Raw genomic sequence first — 20,254 nt, 5'->3', positions numbered from 1 at the left:
CAGTCTCCTTTTTACACTGTTCTTGTTACAACTCTCATGACATTGCTATTCTTGAAAAGGGACTTTTGGAATAGGGAGACCATGAACATGGCTCAAGGCCATATTTTCCTTCTCCAGTTTTGCTTTTATTCATGGGTCAAGTGCTGCTTGTTTGGATGACAGGTTTGAGCTGGCATAATACTGACAGCTTCTTCTCTTTCTGTGTAATGACACATTCATACGTGGTTGCCACTAAGGTAGGTGGCATGTGTTGGTGTTTATTTGGTGTTCATGGTCTGCTGTGCTGAATAAAGTAATTGTTTTGAAAGTGCAATATTACTTTCTCATAAACCAAGATCGGTTTTCAGTCCTGTTTATCCTTAGATTTTTACAAAAACCTACCTGCTGGTTAAACAGCAGTCAGCTGCTATCTGTTTTCTGGGACTTTAACCAGAAGTTATATTTCCTCATCTTTTTGGGTAGTGTATAGTTGCACTTCAGTTTCTCTGTAAATTCTCCCATGACTAAATGCATTGAGAAACAAAACAGCCAGGGGGTAAAATGTGTGTACTTTAGTAACAGCTCGTGTGTTAATGCCTTCTAAGACAATAACGTACCTATACAGTTGGACGAGCAACAAATAAAAATATTTTAGGTCCTGTCTTTTTGTTTGTTTCCTGTTAAAAACCAGACACTTTAATAGGTTTGGAAGGTATTTAGAGAGCTATAGTATAATATCTTCTGCTGATAACTTCCTGCAAATGAACTGTTAATCACTCTTTGGTAAGCTCTGTGAGGGCTTTTTATGGTATCTTACAATAGTTCAAGCTACCTCTAAAATATTCTTGTCCTTTGAATGACCATAGGTTGCAATAGTATGTAGTATTCTTAAGAACATTCAATAGAAACAGTGAGAGTAGATCTGTGCACTGCTTTGAGAAGAAAAACAATAATACCTATGTATTTTTAGAGTAAATCTTTAGCTCTGAAAAGATTTTGGGTGGAAGCTCCAGCTTTTCCTTCCACTGACTTAAGGATAGTTCAGTCACCTTCAGTGTTTCAAGACAACCAGGACCTGTGAGGCTCAGTGGCTTTCCTCTTCCTCCTGGGCTCTAGGTGTGGAATGTGGATCAACAGAAGCAAGCCTTTGAAGAGCACAAAAATATTTACAAAGATCGAAAGAAGAGATGAGTGGTGCAAGAAGGAGGCGGTGCACTTGTTTCAGTACTGATAGCTGCTTTATTTTTTATTTATTTTTTTAGATGACTTATTTTAAGTATGTAGTTGTGCTGGAATAAGTGAAGTATCTACCTCCTTTCAGTATAGTAAACTTCATTAAGTATCCCCTTCTTCTGAATAAAACTGAGCTGTTGAGGGGTTATCCCTGTTTAAAAATCTTTCAGAAACATAAGTAAGTGTTCCACTGCCCCTGACAAGTGTAGATGAGTTGTTTTTTTTTCTCTGTACAGTATGCTTGCTGCACTTCTAACAATGCCCTTTTAAGACAGAAGGTGACTCTGTTCTTACTTTAAATTCATTATTTATTACTCTGTTCTTTACACTTTTCAGATGAAATTCTTTCTCAAAGACATCTCAGTTTTAAGGTCCAGATCATTAGTCATCTATTCTAGGCACACAAAATGGTGAAAACATGGTATGTTCTTCACAGATCCAAGTAGTTTTGGAAAATTCCATGTTTTTTTTTTTAATATTGGCATTACAGACCCAGGCTAGACGTTCTCCCTTCATAGACAGACGTGACACAACTGTGAGAGTCAATCATGGTGATCAGAATGGAAAACCACTACTTCCCACTACTTTAATTGCATAGTTGTTAATGAAAGTACCTTAAACCTTGGAGTGATGCATTTTGTTGGCTATGGAGTACCAGGGTTGAAGAAAGGAAGACAGAAAGCAACTGAGTACGTGGTAGGCAAAGAGTAAGGAAGATCAACACAGAAATAAACTTAATTCAGAATCATTATTCCTTAAAAGAAATATCAATGCATTCTTTGCCAAAGAAAATGCAGAATAGATGAGTAGGGGAGGTAGGTGGAGCTAGGGAAGAGTGAAGAGAAAGGGACAGTAGCATTGACTGTAAAGGAAGAGTAAAATATGATAGCAAAGGAAAGGTGATGGTATCTAAGGCTGGTGAGAGATTTCTTTCTGTGTCGCTAAGACCTGTACAGTTGACCAGTCCCTTTAGGATTTGATGTCTGCAGCCTGCATGCTTGTTGGTTTTGTGGCTGTTCTGCCAACTCCCCAAAATCACCGCTGAGAAATTTTCCTGAGCTGCAGTTCTAGAGATGAGTGATGGAAATGATTGTGCTCTCTAACCATGTTATCATATTTGCATCTGCCCAGCTCAAAATAAAAGGCTTTTGAAATGTTTTTGGGGATTGCAGTTTTCCACTTAACCACCTATTCCTGACCGCTATAATGTTTACAAAGCAAAGCTTTTATTGCTTCCTCCTACATAAAGGAAGTGGTGATGGGAGAGAGATTCATCCCTAGATGACAATGTTTTTTAATTCCAAAGCAAACTTTTTAAAAAAAATATTTTTCAAACTAAAAAGGACACTTTCTTCACTGCAATTGTTAAGTGTTGGTTTAAAGAATTTTCTCAGACACTGTATTAAAACCAAACCTAACATTTTGTCCTCGCAATCTCCCAAGTTACAGATCATGAAGTGTTCATGTGCTACTTTTGTGTATAGAAAAGCCAGATTCTTTATTTGTCTTCCTACTAAATGTTGGATTCCCATATTCTTTCTTAATTGCATCTTTTTCTCATTTCTTGCTTTCTCTTTTTTGAGGGGAAGAATATGGGAGAGAGGACAGGTAGGATTTTTTTCTCCTTTTGTTTAAAAAGACAGACTAAACCATGATGGCAGGTGTAAGGTTGACAGTGTGGTGGTAACTAGAGTTTTGAGTCTGGTACTTGCTGCAGGGTTCTAACAGGGTTCTTGATACTAAATTTTAAACTGTGTGTGCAACTTCTTGTTCTTATATAGATTTAAAGAATACATAATCTTCATACAGACTGCAGCACCGCAAAACTGGGCTACCTGTATGTAAAATAGTTCAGGTAATATTGGTAACCTGCCTGCTGCAGCAAGGTCCCATATAGCAAGAGACAAAGTAAATTATTCTGCACTTGGACTGCAGCAGTGAGATGACTTTCTGTGCCTGGGTGACCTTTAGGGCTAGCTTTAATATTCCTTGTCATCTGAAGAGCTGGTAGTCTTAGAGCCTTTCAACTAACAACAGGTCAACTGCTAGTGTAACCCCTCTTGTTGTGCCTAGTCGAGTACTGCTGCTGTTGGCTAGTATTAATTGCTTTACATTGTTCCAGCTGAACATTTGTGCCATTTGTGTGGATAATATGCACATGAATGAAGTCATTCAGGCTCAAGATAAAGCTTTGATTCAGAGCCTTTACACTAAGCTGCAATTGCATGGTATAGTCCGCTGGATTAGTTGGCTGTCCCTGAACATTGTGAAATGCTTTACCTCTAAGCTTACCAGTTTTGTGAAGCTTCTTTATTAAGTGTGAAAGAAAGAAAAGAAGTGTGTGTAGGGGAAGCTTTAGTATATTGCAGTAAGACATTTTTAAGACTAAAATTTAAGCTAGTGGGACAAATGTTAAGAAAGCAAAGACTTGAATGTGATGAGTCAATAGAAGTTCCTAGATCTTCATTTGTTGTAGATGGACATAGTATACCAGGTAAGGACATGGGCAATGTTTTTCGTGATGTGTGTGTATATAAGAAATTTGAGAGCAGAATTGGTTTGTAGTAGAGATGCAGCGAGCATTTGTAGTATGCTGTGAAGTTTCCAGGGTATTGCTTGTAGGAAACAAGTTGCATTACTGCATCAAGTAGCATTACCACTTGGTAGTATTTCCTACCCAAAAGAACACTTGTATGCCTCAGTGAACATAATCCTTTCATGTTTTTGCTTGTTGGAATTAATTATGTTCATAGAAGTATAACACTGAAAATCTGGAATACAATACAGAACTGTGATTTAGGAACATTTGGTGCCAAAGCATCAGGAATTGTTTGTGAGAACTTTAATGAGGATCTACCAGTTTTAGTTGGGATCCACATTGGAATTAATTTTATTTAGATTTAATTTTTATGTTAATTTGGCGTCACAATTAAATTCCTGGGTTTTGACCATGCATTACCTACACTGAAGCTCCATAAGGGAATATTAATAGTCCATTTAGAGGCACTGCAATGGGTTTTTGTTACAAGGGTGCCTTAGGTGGCGTAAGTCCCATAGGTCATGTAGCTATTTGAAGATACGGGAATAAAGCTCTTCCAGATAGAGTAGGTGTGGGTGGTGTTTGTTTTAAAGCATGTTTGTGGTCACGTCAGAGGACATTCTATTCTTTGACCCTTGTAGCAAGGCCTGGTGGGAGTAGAGAAGCAATATATTGTCACTCTGAAAAACTGTTCTCAAGTTGGCTTTTTAAAAACAAATCAATCAATTTGTAACTTCCAAATAATAAAGAAGGTAAAAGGACAATATTAGGTTTTGCACTGTACACTGATTTTGCTGGGCTTTGACATCTTGCATCTGACATGCTACCTACTTGACTGTGCACGTGCTCTTATTAGGTGTTTCTTTCACATGGAAGATTTCAAAGGTCTAAATGAATTTATGTGGAAGTACTACTGCTAATACCAATTTAACAGAAAATATAATTGATACTGCACATATTGGTATACTCTTTAGAAAATAAGTACAAAGCTCTGCAGTTGTGTTCACTTTTGACTGATGGGTTGATGGAGAATTGCACCTTTCTATCAGTTGTGGCATATCTGGGTGCATTGATAATGCCATTTTTTTCCCTCATTATTTTTTATTTTCATTCTTTCCATGTAAATTCAAAGACAGATTTGAACTCAAAGTACTTACTTCTCTGCTAGACTTTGCGCTGAATAATCTAACATTCCAGACTTGCCTCGTTCAGAATTCTAGGCCAGAGTTTCATCAGATCCAGTCTATAATTCCTTTTTTTATGAATGCTATATATGGAATATTTTTATATCGATTAATGTGGTGTATGATAGCTTACATTTCACAAGTCCTGAATAGTATCTGAATTTCAATGCTACACATTCTAGGAATTGCTTTACTGTCTTTATTAACTGCTCGGTGAACAAAATTGTACAGTGAACTATATATTTGTTAAAAACACAGTTACTTTATATTTACTCAAGTACTCACAGTCTTTAAAAACGTGAGCTTGATAATCAGGTGCATTTTAAAATGGGATGAATTATTGCCACATTACAAAATGACTCGGGCATCATACTCAAGACTGATTTGGCAGCTTTTGCTGATGGGGAAGGAGTGAAGAAGGGGAGATACTGTATAGACATGCATGTGAAGTTATTGAAATATTGCTTGAAAGCAGTTTTTCCTCAGAAAACAATGACTGGAAAGGCAACATGTACGTTCTCTCCTACCTATACCACCCCAATTGCTTTTGAATGAGAAAATCTGCATTATTACAGTCCCTTCTCTTTCAGGACTCTTGGCAGACTGCCTTATTACATTCTACACTTGAATAGAATGGACATCATAAGTGCATTGTTGGCTTTCCTGGGCTCTTTAATTACTGTATATGCATTCATAATATATACACTTTTCCTAAAGAGTTTATGGACCAATTTCAGTATTTAATGAGGTTAAAAGGAATCTTTTGGTGTATTTAAGTAGGCATTAGGTCTTCCCCTGAAATGCTGGGCAAGTACAATACGGTGCTTGTTTGATAACTTTCAGAATCCAAAATAAACATGGCCATAGTTTCTGGTCTGTGTAAGACACTGTGGTCAGTCTAATATGACATGCCACAGTTGCTTACCATGGTATGGACCAACATCTAGTACAAACTGGATACTAGGAAGTGGGAAAAGGTTTTCCTGCCTGAGAAAATTATAAGTATCACTTAAGGGCCATGCCTTCTGTTTGTAGTCTGTGGTCAATGGCAAAACTTCGCTTCACCTTCTTAGAACAACCTAGGAGGAAGGAAGAAGTGGAGCAAAGAAAGTTTTCTATAAAATTGATATATGTGTAACCATGAATATCTTTTTTTTTTTTGGTTCAGAGAAAGAAATACATCATCATGTCTATGTTAAGACTGGTCCTGCGTATTTCCTTTTTACCAAGTTATTTAAGAATGGTCATGTACCAGTAACTAATTGCAAACAATGTAACTAATTGTGTGAGTGAAAACTGTGAAGACAGTGAAATTGACATCCTAGTCTGCATGTTTATCAATTTCAGTGCAATTGAGGTCTTTCAAAACCATTCAGTGGTCATTTAAGATTACTTTCTTTTCCTTCCTGTCCCACAGGTACTCTGTGTCTGCATGTTAACGACAATCCTAGGATGTATATTTGGCCTGAAGCCTAGCTGTTCAAAAGATGGTAACTAATACGCCTTTTAGTAATATTTCTAAGAAATTCCTTTTTGTTTCTTTTTGTAAATTAATTTTGATAGTATCAGAACACCATCCTTTCTTGCTGTGGGAAGAAGACTGGATGCATTACTTGAAGCAGTTTCAGTTAGAGGGAAATGAAAATACCGAGAAGCAAACCTTAGGTGTACTCTACATGTGTGTACTTGAGAGGTAAACTGATCCTAGCAGTCAGTGTCTGGGCTGGCAGCTTCCATGTATCCCAACTGTCACTGTGGTGATGTCACATGGCTGGCTTTTCTCAGTTCACCATTAACAAAAAACCCCTCAACAAACAACAAAAAAACCCTCTAAACCAACAATTTGTATTTCATGTTGTCCTGGAACATGTTTTTCATCTTTTCCAGTCAATTAGGGGGAGGAAAAAAGTTGGTGTGTTTTTTTTTTTATTGGTTAGAACTGTAGTCTGAAAATGTTCCTTGTGGAATTCCTCTGGCTGTTTTCTGTCCTGAAAAATAAGTGGTTTTTTCAGTGGTGAAGTTTCTTCAGGTAGAAGGTTATGAAAGATATTTAAAGAAATCAAGCTTTACTTCGGGAACAGCTGTCTAGAGTAATTTCAAAGTTGATCGGCTTAACAAATAGTCCTGAAATTACTTTTAGCTACATTTCAAATTCTTAGTTTCCCCACAGAATCTGTTTAGGTTTTTTCTTATTTTATTACAACTTTGCAATATTAGTTCACTATCTCATTTTCCTAATATCACACCCCTCAAGATTCTTGAGAAGAGAAGGCAAATGATGAAGGATTTGCCTCACTCCCTTCTGGTGATTGAACAGGATGAAACAGACTGACCAACTACTGAAGTGCTGTTAATGCTTCGCATCACAAGTTGTTTTTTCCCAGGCAACCCCAGTCTAGTGGAAGAATGCTACGTTTGGGGATTTTTTTGTATATTAAAACTGAACAGAAACTAAGCTAGTGAGCAGTACACTCAATTATGTGTCTCCTGTGTCTGGTTTGGAACAGCCCTTCCTGTGTCTTGAGATGGTACCTTAACCATGGTACAGCGGGATGTGAAACTGGGGCTTCCTTCAGTTCCTTTGATTTGTATGAAAACAGTCATTCAAACAGGGCACGAGCATGGGAGAGTTGCAAGCATAGCCAATGCAGTCTGGATTCTAATTAATCTTTAATTATTTAAAGAAGGTGGAATGTTCAGATGTGAAAATGAAGATTAATGTTCTCTGCAAAAAAAAATAATCACTGTTTAGAGCACCCTTAATGAAAACCTAGGTTCAGATTTCCTCAGAGAGATCTGTATTCTGCATGACTGTACTCGTATCTTCTGGTGATACAGAAAGTGGGGTGCTCACAACTAGAATCATAGTCTTTTATTTAACTTGTTTTTGCCAATAATGAAACATCACGTTCCTGCTAAAACAGAACAGAACCCTTTGTTCAACATGAAAAAATATTTTTGTCCAATAGGAAAATAAACATTTAGTCAGAGTAAGACTTTTCCTTTGGCTGTCGCTGTTTGCAGCCATTTTCTAAGTTGTGGAATAACTAGCTATGTCATTCCATATGCTGACCTTAATCATTTCTTTTGCATGTTGACTGATTTGGGCTCAGCCACTGACATCTAACACTATCCAATATTACAGTGAAAACCTGCAAAGGTCGTTGCTTTGAAAGGACCTTTGGAAGCTGTCGTTGTGATAGAGATTGTGTCAAGCTTGGAAACTGCTGCTTAGATTACCAGGAAACATGTATACAACCAGGTAAGGATGGAAAAAAAGCTGTGGGGTCGAACTCTCTGGTCTGTGACATATGTGAGTACAGTTGTGATCAGGTGGCTGTAATACCTGACTTCTTTCAGATGGGCTCTGAGTGCAAAGGGGGGCTGCTGAACAGCAGGGTGGTTGATGCCAGCAGTCTCCTCCTCTTTGTGCTCCCTTGCTTGCAACCAGAGGTGGACTTTCAGTGGTGATGGTGATACTGGGAACTCGTGTAGAAACTTCATGGTTCTGGTGCAGCTGCTGTGTTGTACACAAAGCTTGTATTTCACCCAGCTGGACTACATGGGAGCTGACATAGCCAGTAGGCTGGCTTTCCGATAGCTCCTGTGGGGGGAGAGGCTTTGGAGGACTGTGCTGCTGCCCTCCCCCTTGGAAAGAGGATGAAAAACTGCAACTCATGGCCTCAGCCAGCCTTTTGTTCTCTGTATGGGAGTGAGAGAACAGTGACCTGCATTGTCCTTGGGGTAAGGGACAACTCCTACATTCTCAAGAAAGCCAGGAATAGGAGAACATTCTGTATATTGCATCTTTTGGTCATCACCCACGTGAAAAAGGGGAAGGACAGAGCAGCTCTGTGAAAGCTGCTGTCTCTCCTTACACAGCTATTCAGACCCTCTGCCTTGCTACCCCCTAGCTTAAGTGTGAAGCAAGGGTCATGTTCTGGCCTTTGGGACAAGACAGGATGAAAAAACAGATTGTAGAGGTGGAGAGTGATTGCAAAGTGAGAAGCAGTTCTCATGATTTGCCAGAAAGCAAAGGCCAGGTAGGCAAAGGTGTGAAAAGTACTGTGGAGAAATTTTACAGGGAAAGGTGCTAGTGTGGGTAGTAACACTAAGGACAGAACTTGACTGTTTTCTCTAATTTAAACTTCATGCTTCATGTGCAGCATTCCTTTCAGTTAAAGAGAAGTGAGAAGAAAAGTAGTTATGTGTATTTATTAAGTTTATCAATGTGGTCTTGCCCTGAAATTAAAAATTCAATGTTGACTTTTAAAACCAAATGATTAAACTAAGCTTAGATCCCTGCTTCAATCAACTGTTATTAAAAGGTCCTCTGAATTGCATAAAGCTTTCTCTTGTAGAACAGTTGCATGGGTTTTAATCTTTCACTTAGTTTCATTACACTACTCGCCCTCAGTTTAAAGAATTATTTAGAAGTAAACTGGAGAATCTGTCTTGGCACTAAGAGTGGGAATCATTGCTTGGTGGTGTGTGGGGTTTTTTTGGTTGTTTTTTTTTTTTTAGATTAGTCTTAAGATCAGTGGAAAATCAAATTCCAAATAGTATCATGTAACTAAACCCATAATAGATTCTTCTGTCTCACAAAAGTAAAGATCTACTGATATTGGTGAAGTTACTGAAGCTCAGTATTTCTGAGATTAACCTGAGAATGCTTTTAGGGATTTCTAATTTCTAGTAGCATACAAAGATTGCTGATTTGTCTTGTAATCAAACATTGAGACTTGGCTTCCATGTCTCTGTTAAGACCTTCACTTAAGTATTCACTCAGCTGGTCAGTTAGTTCATGTTTATTCTCATTGGCTACAAAGGATCTACTTGTGTTTACACTTGATAACAAAATGATATGATGTATTGGAGTATTCCGTTCAGAAAAATCAATATGACTCAGGAAAAATAAAAACAACAATGAAGTTGAAAGCAGTAGGTCTTCCTGTGAGCTTATGAATATAGTCTCAAATAGTGACAGTGATGTCGGTGCCTAAGAAATGCTGAAAGAAGCTGGAGTGCCTGTTGGTGACCGGTAAAATCCATTGTGACTTCAGTGCAAGTTAGATTAAGTTACTGCTGCTCAGTGTTTTCAAGGCATTCCAAATTCAATGTCACACTTGGGGCTTTTCTGGGGGAGTTGTTTGGATTTACCAGATAAAACTCACATAAATTACCTTATCTGAAGGAGGCCTGTAGAAAGGACTCTTTCTGATCTGATATTTATAACCATATGCTGCATAATCTTATTCAGGTGGCTGTACACTTGGATTATTCAGCCATGGGTGTTTCTGTTTTCTAAAGTGCCAAAGCTAGCAATATTATGCACGCATGAGATCCCTGAAAAACAGTTCCAAGGTAGTATGTAATTGAGACAGAACTTAACACTCAGTTTATTCTGGTATTAATCATTGTGCTGTCCTTCTCTCATCTGTGTTTTAGCCCATATATGGACATGCAATAAATTCAGGTGTGGAGAGAAGAGGAGACCAGAATATCATTGTTCCTGTTCGGATGATTGTGTGGAAAATAAAGATTGCTGTGTGAATTATCATGCTGTTTGTAAAGGTAAATATCGTCAACAAGTTCCTATGGTCTCTCATATGTGTACCCATATTTGTATGAAAGGAGCAAGGATAATACAACTTTAAAATGAAAAAAAACCTTGCATTTATCGATAAGAATGTACTGTCTTAAAAAATAAAGTGCACTCGTTTGTTTTAAGGAGAGGCAAGCTGGGTTGAAGAAGAATGTGAGGACATTACTGAACCTCAGTGTCCGAAAGGGTGAGGACATTGTATATTTGCCTAGCTCTGCTCTTTGCTTATGTTTCATTTTTGAGATTATTTTTCCTACTGTGCTTTTCTGGGACCTGCTTGCCTTTCCTATCCACTACAAGAGAGCTACTAGACAGAGAAGAACACCTGTTCAGCCAGCATTTGGTAATGCTTACTAACACTACATAACAGATCAGGTTGCTGATCACAGCAGCACTTGTATATTCCAGCACTTGCTTGACTTGCAAGACATGCCTGTTCCTGAACCCTGCCGTCTCTCACAGATGTGTATACTCTGGGCAGCTCTGCCTTGTACCAGCCTCACTGTCCTACATGTGCTCCAATACCCACTGTCCTAAATATTGTGGGACTCATCCAGCAATCTCAGGCTCCTAAGACTGTTTCCCTCCCCAGTCACTTCTAAAGACCTTTCCACTCCCTTGTCTGTTCTAGCCCCAGAGCTGCAAAATGTGGGCAAATCACTGTCCCAGTTCCACCAGCAGTGGGACAGCTGTTATTTGCAAGCTGTCTGAACTACTTTCTTTAAAAGGTGTAAACTGTCATGTGATCCTTGTATTTTCTAGCTCAGCTCCATGTTGGTCCCACTCCTGCAATTTATGTATACTCTGTGTGAGGAATGATGACTCGTGTAGTTTATGGCATCAGCACTTAGGCTCAAATAGGACAGCAAAGCTTCCAGTCAGGAAAAAAGCCTGCATTCCTTGTGCTGTTTTTGCTGTGGGATCTTCAAGTTAACTTTAAAGCTAAAGTTCATTGTAAACTATGATTGTATGTCTAAGTTATCAATAGAAATGACTTAAACATTCTTGATTGAAAAGCCTTCCACTGGAAAATAGTTTGTAGATATGTTGTGGGGATGAATTGAATTCAATTGTGTTTTTATCTGAAAAGGGTTTGAAAAAAATCAAAACTATCTTCAGCTTGATGATTTTGAAATTATGGCGTGCTGAAATGTTTCTAGAAAGTAAAAAATTCTCATTTTTTATGTCACTACTTTTTGTGACTTACACTAGAATATTTATATATTGCTATGTTCATTGGAGTTATAATACTGTTGACAAAATACAAATATTCCAAAAGGAAATGTATACCAAATAAGCACTTTTAATTCTGATTCCAAGCATCAACAAACATAGTTACATTTCAGAACCTTCATCAAGACGAATAGGAGCTGCTGTCCAGCTTGAAGTCAAAGCTCCTGATAAACCCACATGTAGGAGTGTGGTAGCCAGGTGGTTCTGGGAGCTTTTATCTCTAACTCCTGTTCTGAGGTCAGGGGCCATTCAGGACTGTGTGCTGGGAACTGACTTTAGGATGCTGATTTCACTAATGAAAGATCAGGAAGTGTTAACCCCAAAGGGTGGATAAACAAGCAAGAGCCTTGGGCACATCATGCCATTAACCTTGTAGAATGCCCTATGGCAACTCCTATTGGTTAACTTGGTTTCAGCTTTTTTATTTTTGTTTGTATGAAAGGGATATGTAGTTTACTAAAACTGCTTTAATCCTGGCAAAACCAAAAATATTGCAATAAAACCCAGCCCAGGAAAGGGTGATGTGTGGTCAGAGTTGAATCAAAGTGTTGACTGAAGGCTCATCTCAGCCTATTAGCACACAAGCCTTTCCCATAACTAATAACTCTGTAAACAATTCACTTTTTCCTATGGTGAAGTAGGCAGGAGTGCCAGTGACTTCAGCAGAGTGCTCATTTTGAGGTCTCAAGATAACAGTTCTGATTCTGTGCATATTAATACAGAATGTTTTGTGGGTTCATATTGCTGGTTTTACTCTGTTTTAGTTGGGTGTGCTCTTGTGGTACAGAAGAGACAAAAGACACTGCAGTGTTAAATGAGGTGCTTAATTTGAGAAATCCCACTGAAATCAACGAGACTGATCAAATGCTTAAAATGAAGTATGCACCTAAGTCTTTCCAATACTGAGTTCTATGTTGTTTAATAGGACCATAAAGCTAAAGGGCTGTAAGATTTCAGGAGTAAGCTAGTCTTTCCCACTGTTCTAGGAGCAAATTCAAACACACTTAACCAGTTTATCCCAGTGCTTAGCTAGATGGTTTTCCTGATGTCTTACTATCTGTTGCTGTACTTTTAAGCCTATTACTATTAGTTCTATCTTCATTGAGCTGGAAGAGCAGCTGATTCCATTCCTCTTTGCAGATCTCTCCTGTATATTTGAAGATTGCTATTATGTCTCCCGTTGAGCCTTTATGTATGTTTAGCGGAAAAGAAATCTTTACTTCCTGTGCTTTGTGGCTGTATATAAGCAGTAGTGTGTGTGGGATAGGATGTTTTTGGTGTAGTATGTTTAGCTTTTCAAGGGGGCTTTTTCTCTTTTCCTTTCTTTCTTCTACTTTTTTTTCCTTTAATTGTGGTCTGTGGTTCTGAGCTCTTGACCATCTAGACTGGTGAACCTGCTAGACCACAGCAAGCCTGTGTTGCCTACATTATTTCCATAGAAACCAGTTTATAGGAGGGGATAATTACCATGGCATTTCCTTCAGTTTGGAGTCAGGATGTGACTGTGGCATACATATTTATCCAAGAGCTGTGAAACACCCTTGTCATACTGTTTGGACACAGCCAGCATGAATCACTGGCAGGGCCAAAACTTGAGCCTCCCAGGCTTGCTTGCTCACTGATGGTAGCACATTTTTGAAGTAGTGTAACCTTGGCTACTGACCAGAAGGAGTAGTGAAATTGCTGATATGTTGGAACTGAGCTCAGATCAGTTTGGGGGTTTTACTGGAGCTGTTCCAAAGAGAGTGCAGTTTAATGTGGTCTGTCATGCTTTGCTTCCCTGAGCACGGGGCAGTTATGAGTTTCAGCACACTCAGTGTAAAGTATATAGAAGCAAAACAGCCAGTCTCCCTGGTTGTGGCAATGGTCTGTTTTGCCAAGTTTAATTTTACATGTGCAAGGGGATCAGCAGCTAGATTTGCAGACAATAAAAACATGTACTTAACAGTTGGTTTACTTGTAAATGCCAAACCAGAAACAGTTGCGTAAAGTCCCCTTCTAAGGAGTTGTCTTAAATTTTTTTTTTTGGTTGGTTGTTTTTTGTGTTTGGTTTTTTTTTTCCGGTTAGACTTGTTGGTAAGCAATATTGAACAGTCTTTGCCTCAAATTTCATATTTTATTGCAGGAAAATTTGCAGTGAAGACTTTTAGACCTCTGCACTGGAGGGAATCCATTTGTTGGGGGCGGGACAGGCGGGCAGAGAAGGTATTTGCAAAAGTTACAGAAATCAGAATTGGTGGTGCAAAAAAATACTTGTAATATGGACAAAAGTAGTACATGAAAGTTTCCCTACTCTGTTCTGCCAAAGGACTTTAGTTTCAGTCTGAAGGATCATTCACTACTTGTTCCTACCTAACTGTCCCTACCAAGATTTTCAAAAGATGGTAATAAATATACCATATAAATAAAAACCGGGTGACAAAACCACATTTTTATAAATACGTAGAATCATAGAATGGTTTTGCTTGGAAGAGACCTTAAGGTCTGAACCAGATGGTTCCAACCCCTCTGCCATTGGCAGCAGCTCTTTCAGCTGGGTGGGTTGCTCAAAGCCCCATCCAGCCTGGCCTTGAAACACTTCCAGGGATGGGGCACCCACAGCTCCTCTGGACAACCTGTTCCAATGTCTCACCACCCTCACAGTAAAGAATTTCTTCCTAACATCTAATCTAAATCTGCTTTCTTCCAGTTTATAAAGCCACTCCCTCTTGTCTTATCACGACATACCCTTGTAAAAAGCCCCTCTCCAGCTTTCTTGTAGGCCCCCTTTAGGTACTAGAAGGCTGCTATAAGATTTCTCCAGGACTTTCTCTTCTTCAGGCTGAACAACCCCAACTCTCTCAGACTGTGCTCATAGGGGAGGCGCTCCAGCCCTCTGATCATGTTTTATTTTGCCTGGGGTGCAGAGTAGGCTATGTAATGGTTCTGACTAGTGAAATCATTTTGGCTGAAGCATTGTCCAAATTGTCAATTAACATTTTCTTGAATAGACATGTTTTGGTTGCCTAACTGATCTTCAGCTTAATACAGTCACGTTTGTTTGACTGAAATAAGGCTTATAAATGATTCAGTTGTGAGTATTTGGATTTTTTTGTGTACCTCACTAAAGAAATTGTCAACGCTTTGTAAATAATTTTTGTCTTCTGTCTTCACCCATTTATTTTGGGAAATCAAAGTGCAACAAAGTTCTAGAAAAACATTTTCATTTTACAATTTGTAAACATAAAAAAGAAAAATAAACTTGTAATTGGCATGTAAAATATATTTGATTCTTCTATGCCAATCTGTATTTTCAGTGGTTGTTGCTGCACTGCAGTGATTTTTTGCAGTCTCACATGTTGTTATACCTATAGGTCAAACATAGAATATTTTTTTCTTAAGGAAGAAGTTACTGATGACTGTTACTGCCTGTGATGCAATGTTTTAAGTACTTGGAGGAAAGTTGTTTGAACAGGGATAAGGCTGGAAAACACAGGCCCTGTGGAGAAGGGAAGGGAAGAATTTATTTTTGCTAGTTCCTGTGAAATCACATTCTTAATTTACATGTCAAGTTCCAGGCAGAAATACTGTTACAGTGTTCCTGTTGTAGGCCACATCTTTTAGTTTGGAAACTGTTAGTACTTCTTGTACAGTAAACAAATTCTTCTTGGGTAAATAATCTTTATAAGATGAAAGGAAAAATGTTACAATTGCTGATTTAACATATCCTGTATGTCAGACTTTCTTACGGTTTTGTGCATGTATATGTAAAAAGGAAAATTCCTTTTTTTTTTTTTTTTCAGCTGGATTACAAGTAGTTCAGGAACTAAGTGAATAAAGGAAAGCCATGACTTCACACTGCCTTTTCTCTTTCCCTGCTTACCTTGGGGTGGGGGGTTGGAGGGGCTGAGCGTTGTTCCGGTGGAGCTGATGTCAAGATAAGGAGTACCAGATGGATTACATGAGCATCTTGGCTTGTTTCTTTTATTTTATGGGTGTTCGTGAAATCAGGCCTTGTCATGATTTCCCTGTGCGTGGCGTACTGCAACCCTCAGCCTCTTTGGGCAGGGTTGCTATGCCAGCCTACCAGCGAGGGGAGCGAACAGCTGCTCTGATGACGGCTGCGCCAGCCTGCACACCGTCCTGCTTAGGAAGACTTTACTACTTTGGCCTGGTTTATAGTCCCATAATGAACATCCCCGTGATTTGGGGGAAACTTTCTGGAAATAGCTGGTAGGAAATTATTTCTCAGAGTCTGTCTTTTAATACTTGAATCTCTGTTTGTTCAGATTTACCAAATCTCCAGTGTTACTGTTTTCATTGGATGGCTTCAGAGCAGAGTATTTGCAGACTTGGGGTGGACTTCTACCCGTTATTAGCAAATTACGTGAGTAGTCTTTGTCTAAGAAATATCATGATGTCTTACCTAAAAAAGCCCACATAGATGTAGCTATGCTTACCCTTTAAAATCCTCACTCTTCCCCCATGGAAATTGTAGTTGTTGTTCTAAGTAACAACTGTGCACAGAGAACTTGAGGTATGGGAGGGCAGAAGGGCAAAGCCAGGGGAGGGCATGGGGAAAGGGCGCTTGTAATATTCATTGAAACCTTAAAAATTAAGTAGCCATTCCCATGTTTAGGAGGTGGATGCTTTTAGCTGTGAGCGTACTTCATTGCTTCAAAATAGAAGTAGACATGCTTTTTATTCTGTGTTTTATATTGTCTAATATTTAGGTAGAATAGTTTTGCAAAATGGAAAGCAAGGTAGAAAGCATTTGATCATATTTGAAAAAGAAGGTAGAGAAGGAAGAGATTAGGAACAGATGATACAGAATGGCTGGTAGAAATATGCTGAATCTCAGAGATTCTTCATTTAACAAAAAAATTCAGATGAAATGAGAGCCTCATAAGCCCATTTTATTCCCTCCCCCGCCCCTAGCTTTTATAATGTCTTACTTTGTAGCATCTAAGTAACTTCAGTTACTTTTCATATCACTGTTCTGGCTGTGGTCTGTAAAGAACTGACGGAGTTTCTTGTCTGAAAAATTTGCCAATCTTGTTGTTCATAAATTACTACCTGGGGTGGCTCTTTTCAATTTGACTAAACATAAATCAGTAAAAATACTTGCTGTTTTGTACAGTGGTTTTTACAACTTGATCTGTTCCAGAGGATAACAATTCACAGATGTACTTGAGGTTTTGTTTCACGTTAGAATAAAATGACGCATTTGAAACAATTTCATTAAATGCAGTTATAAGCATTTTAACTGGAGACTTCTTGGGCATTGTGAGGAGAGGCTGGCTATAATAAATGGTTATAGCGGTGGCCGAGATGGAAGATAACAGTGCCACAAAGCGTCTGCAGGACTTCTAGGCTGTGACATCCACTTCCACATGTAAAGTTTCTTCATTCTTTGGTCAGGATAGGCTACAGTGCAACTTCCCTCATTGACTTCTATTATAAAATTGTATTTCTCTTTTGACTGTTCCCATAATAGATTCAGACCACTAAGAAATATCTTGATATCTTCATCAAAGTCACTTTACTTCTCCAGAACCATGGAGGTTTTGATGGTCTAAACTTAAGTTTCTAAAGGATTCTAAAATCAGAATGTGTAATAACACATTGTTGAGACACAGCAAAATAAGCAACAGACTGGATGAAAAATTATTTTTGCATTATGTTTGCAGTTCTACGTTACTGTGGGGTGTTTTTTGTAATCTTGTAGAAACCTTCTGTGATACAATATACTACAGGATCTTCAGCTTTGTCTTGTTACAAAACCTTGCTTTCTAGGCTTTTTTCCCACCTCATAGTAAAATGGTGGGTGAAAAGCTCATATAAGGCAAACTTTCTTTGGCAAGAGAAAAATAGTCTTATGAATGAAAATTAGTGTCACTGGGGTATGTATCATGTGACACTCTGGGGGCTTGTGGCTTCAAATCTCCATGTACTTCATATCCCATGCGTCTAAGCACTGAAAATGGTGGAAGCAGTTATATTGTAAAGATAAATGTTTCTATGGGTGTAAATACTACTACAGTATTTTACTGTGCAGGAAAGGGTGATGAAATATATTCCTCTGTGGTAGACAAGTAACAATAATTGATAAATTACTTGACTATTGCTGAAAAATTGTATTGAATCCTTTTGAAGTTCATAGTTAGCCAATTAAAGGACTAGTAAACTGTGTCTCTTTTTGAACATTTATGAATGACTGCATTTACAAAGCAATGAACAGTTACTTGCATTAAGTAACTTATTGGACTGCTTAGTTCTTTATTAAATTAGAGCAACATAAAATCCCTGGATTTTCCACTTTAAAAAGAATTGATGGCAAGTGCAGCGTTCTGTTAGATAGAAGTATTCCCATTATCTAGTCCTGTTAATTCAGCCATGCCTACAATGAAATTCTGATGTCTCCTTGAAGAAGTATGTTGGATCAGATGCCTGTAAGACAATACCTTAATTACACTTCTAGCAAGTTTTATTACACACTCACTCTCTCTGCTATTTGCTGAAAGGTGGGCAGTTCAGCATGGAGCTAAGGGTTTTCTGTGAACCCTGGCATAGACACGTGTGCATAGGGGGTTCAGAGAAGACATTTTCAAGTATGCATGTTGTAATATTGTAAGTTTTAGATAAATCCTCATTTTGTCTTAAATTGCCTTGAAGGCAACAAGCTAAACAGAAAGAAAAATAACTGTCATGGAGAAGTCCCAGCAAACCGTCCTATGATTTTGGACAAAATGAAAGCTTTTTAGTGTATTTTTTTCTCTTTACTTCAAAAATAAAGCAAGAAAAAATACCCCAACCTCCCCACCTACCTCCACCAAAACCCTGCAATTTTGGAAAATGGCCTCAACAATGGTTGAAATATGTCAAGTGTGTTGCAGTAGCAAAAAATGCAGAACTGATGATTTGTTACTACAGAATGCAAATGTGGGAGGGGATGTTTATGTAATTTGAGAGGATTTATTTTTCTGTCTTGATGTCTTTTTGTCTCAATTAGCTCAAACTGTTGTTTAGGGGGTTTTGGCTGAGATCTAATCCAAATGCCCAATCCAATGAGTTCAAAGTGCCTTGACACAACACTTCTTGTGTTATCAAACCTTCCATTTCTATTTTATTTTTATTATATATAATGACTCAGAGGGCCAATAAACATCCTAGTGGTGGCCTTTCTATAGGGTCATTGCTTTTGGCTCTTTAATATCAGTTGAAGTGGTTTTGGTTATTGCATAGTAATTATGAAATTAATGAAGGCATTTTTTTTTGCTTTTTTTTTTCTTTTTTAAATTGGCGCCCATACGTTTGCCTGTGAAATTTAGGCACCTAACTTAAGTAAGGTTTGCTTAAGTGCTTTGGCCTGGCTAATGACTCTTGATACTAGCAAATACTGTGCACTAATCTTAAAGACTGGTATTTTTTAAAAAATGTGCTAAGATAAATAAAATAAGAGCTTATTTTTATTTTTTAAAAAAACAACCCAACAAACCAATACAGAACAACAAGCCAAAACCAAAAAGGAGACTGAAAAATAGTGACTTCACAGGTGACTGAAAGAGCTGGGGCACCACTGCCAGTGGCCATTTCATCTCTAGGAGGGCCCATGGCGAAGTAGCTAGTTGGTCTCAAGCTGCAGGCGTCACTTACAGCATACCAGGGCAACTTTGGAGGGTGTGATTTCTTTGATTATTAATTCTTATCTATGCTTGCTTTTCATAAGGGCTATAGGTTTTGCTCATGTGACCATTGCAGTCATTATGAGTACATACAATTTTTAATAGCCATTCAGTTGCTTGTAAATGAATGTGGGAAGAAATACGGAGTATTAACTCCACTATTGTGAAGAACAAAAACTTTCTGGAAATAGCTTTTGATTTTCTCTTTTTAAATAGGTATATATCTTCATGAGAGAAGCTTGCAAGGGTTTTATTTCTGTAACTTTGCTGATTTTCTTTCTTCCTTCCTCTAGAGAAATGTGGAACGTACACTTCCAGTATGAGACCAGTGTATCCTTCAAAAACCTTTCCTAATCATTACTCCATTGTCACAGTAAGAATTCCTGTATACTATGTTTCCACTACTGAAAAGAATGTTGATTATCAAGTTGTCTCCAAGGGAGTAGTGTAGTTCTCTGGATTGTTAAAATAATAGGATTTCCCTTCAGAATAGGAAAATATATATATTATGCTCTCTACCTAATTTAGATTAACAGTTATAACACTACAGCTAATTGGTCAGATCTAATCTGATTAAGTAATCTAATCTTTCCAAGACTAGCTGCAAGAATTCCCATACAGGTGGAAGGTCACATCACTTTACAACTCCTCCTTTATGTAGAAATTTCCACTGAATAGCAGCTCGCTTGCTCTCAGAGCAAGAGCCACCTGGCTCTTTTAAACTGCTAGCCTTGTTACACTTTAAGGTAGCTTGGCATGATGTAAAGAAGCATATGAAAAGAAACATTTGAACTTCATGTTGATGTTGACTCCGTGA

The 20,254-nt window shown here is 38.2% G+C and overlaps 1 protein-coding gene across 1 annotated transcript in view; it reads left to right on the top strand.

Annotated features, from left to right (window-relative positions):
• The window catches only part of ENPP1 (ectonucleotide pyrophosphatase/phosphodiesterase 1), a 55,591-nt gene that overhangs the window by 7,450 nt on the left and 27,887 nt on the right, over positions 1–20,254 (top strand). The window contains exons 2-7 of the mRNA XM_040597559.1: positions 6,353–6,425; positions 8,081–8,197; positions 10,384–10,509; positions 10,667–10,727; positions 16,042–16,139; positions 19,731–19,810. Of these exons, the coding sequence (XP_040453493.1) occupies positions 6,353–6,425; positions 8,081–8,197; positions 10,384–10,509; positions 10,667–10,727; positions 16,042–16,139; positions 19,731–19,810 (555 nt within the window). The remainder of the gene's footprint in view (positions 1–6,352; positions 6,426–8,080; positions 8,198–10,383; positions 10,510–10,666; positions 10,728–16,041; positions 16,140–19,730; positions 19,811–20,254) is intronic.

The sequence above is a fragment of the Falco naumanni genome, chromosome 6 (assembly GCF_017639655.2).
Source record: "Falco naumanni isolate bFalNau1 chromosome 6, bFalNau1.pat, whole genome shotgun sequence".
NCBI lineage: Eukaryota > Metazoa > Chordata > Aves > Falconiformes > Falconidae > Falco > Falco naumanni.
Note: the sequence above shows the minus strand (reverse complement) of the source record. Positions and strands in the feature narration are given on the sequence as shown.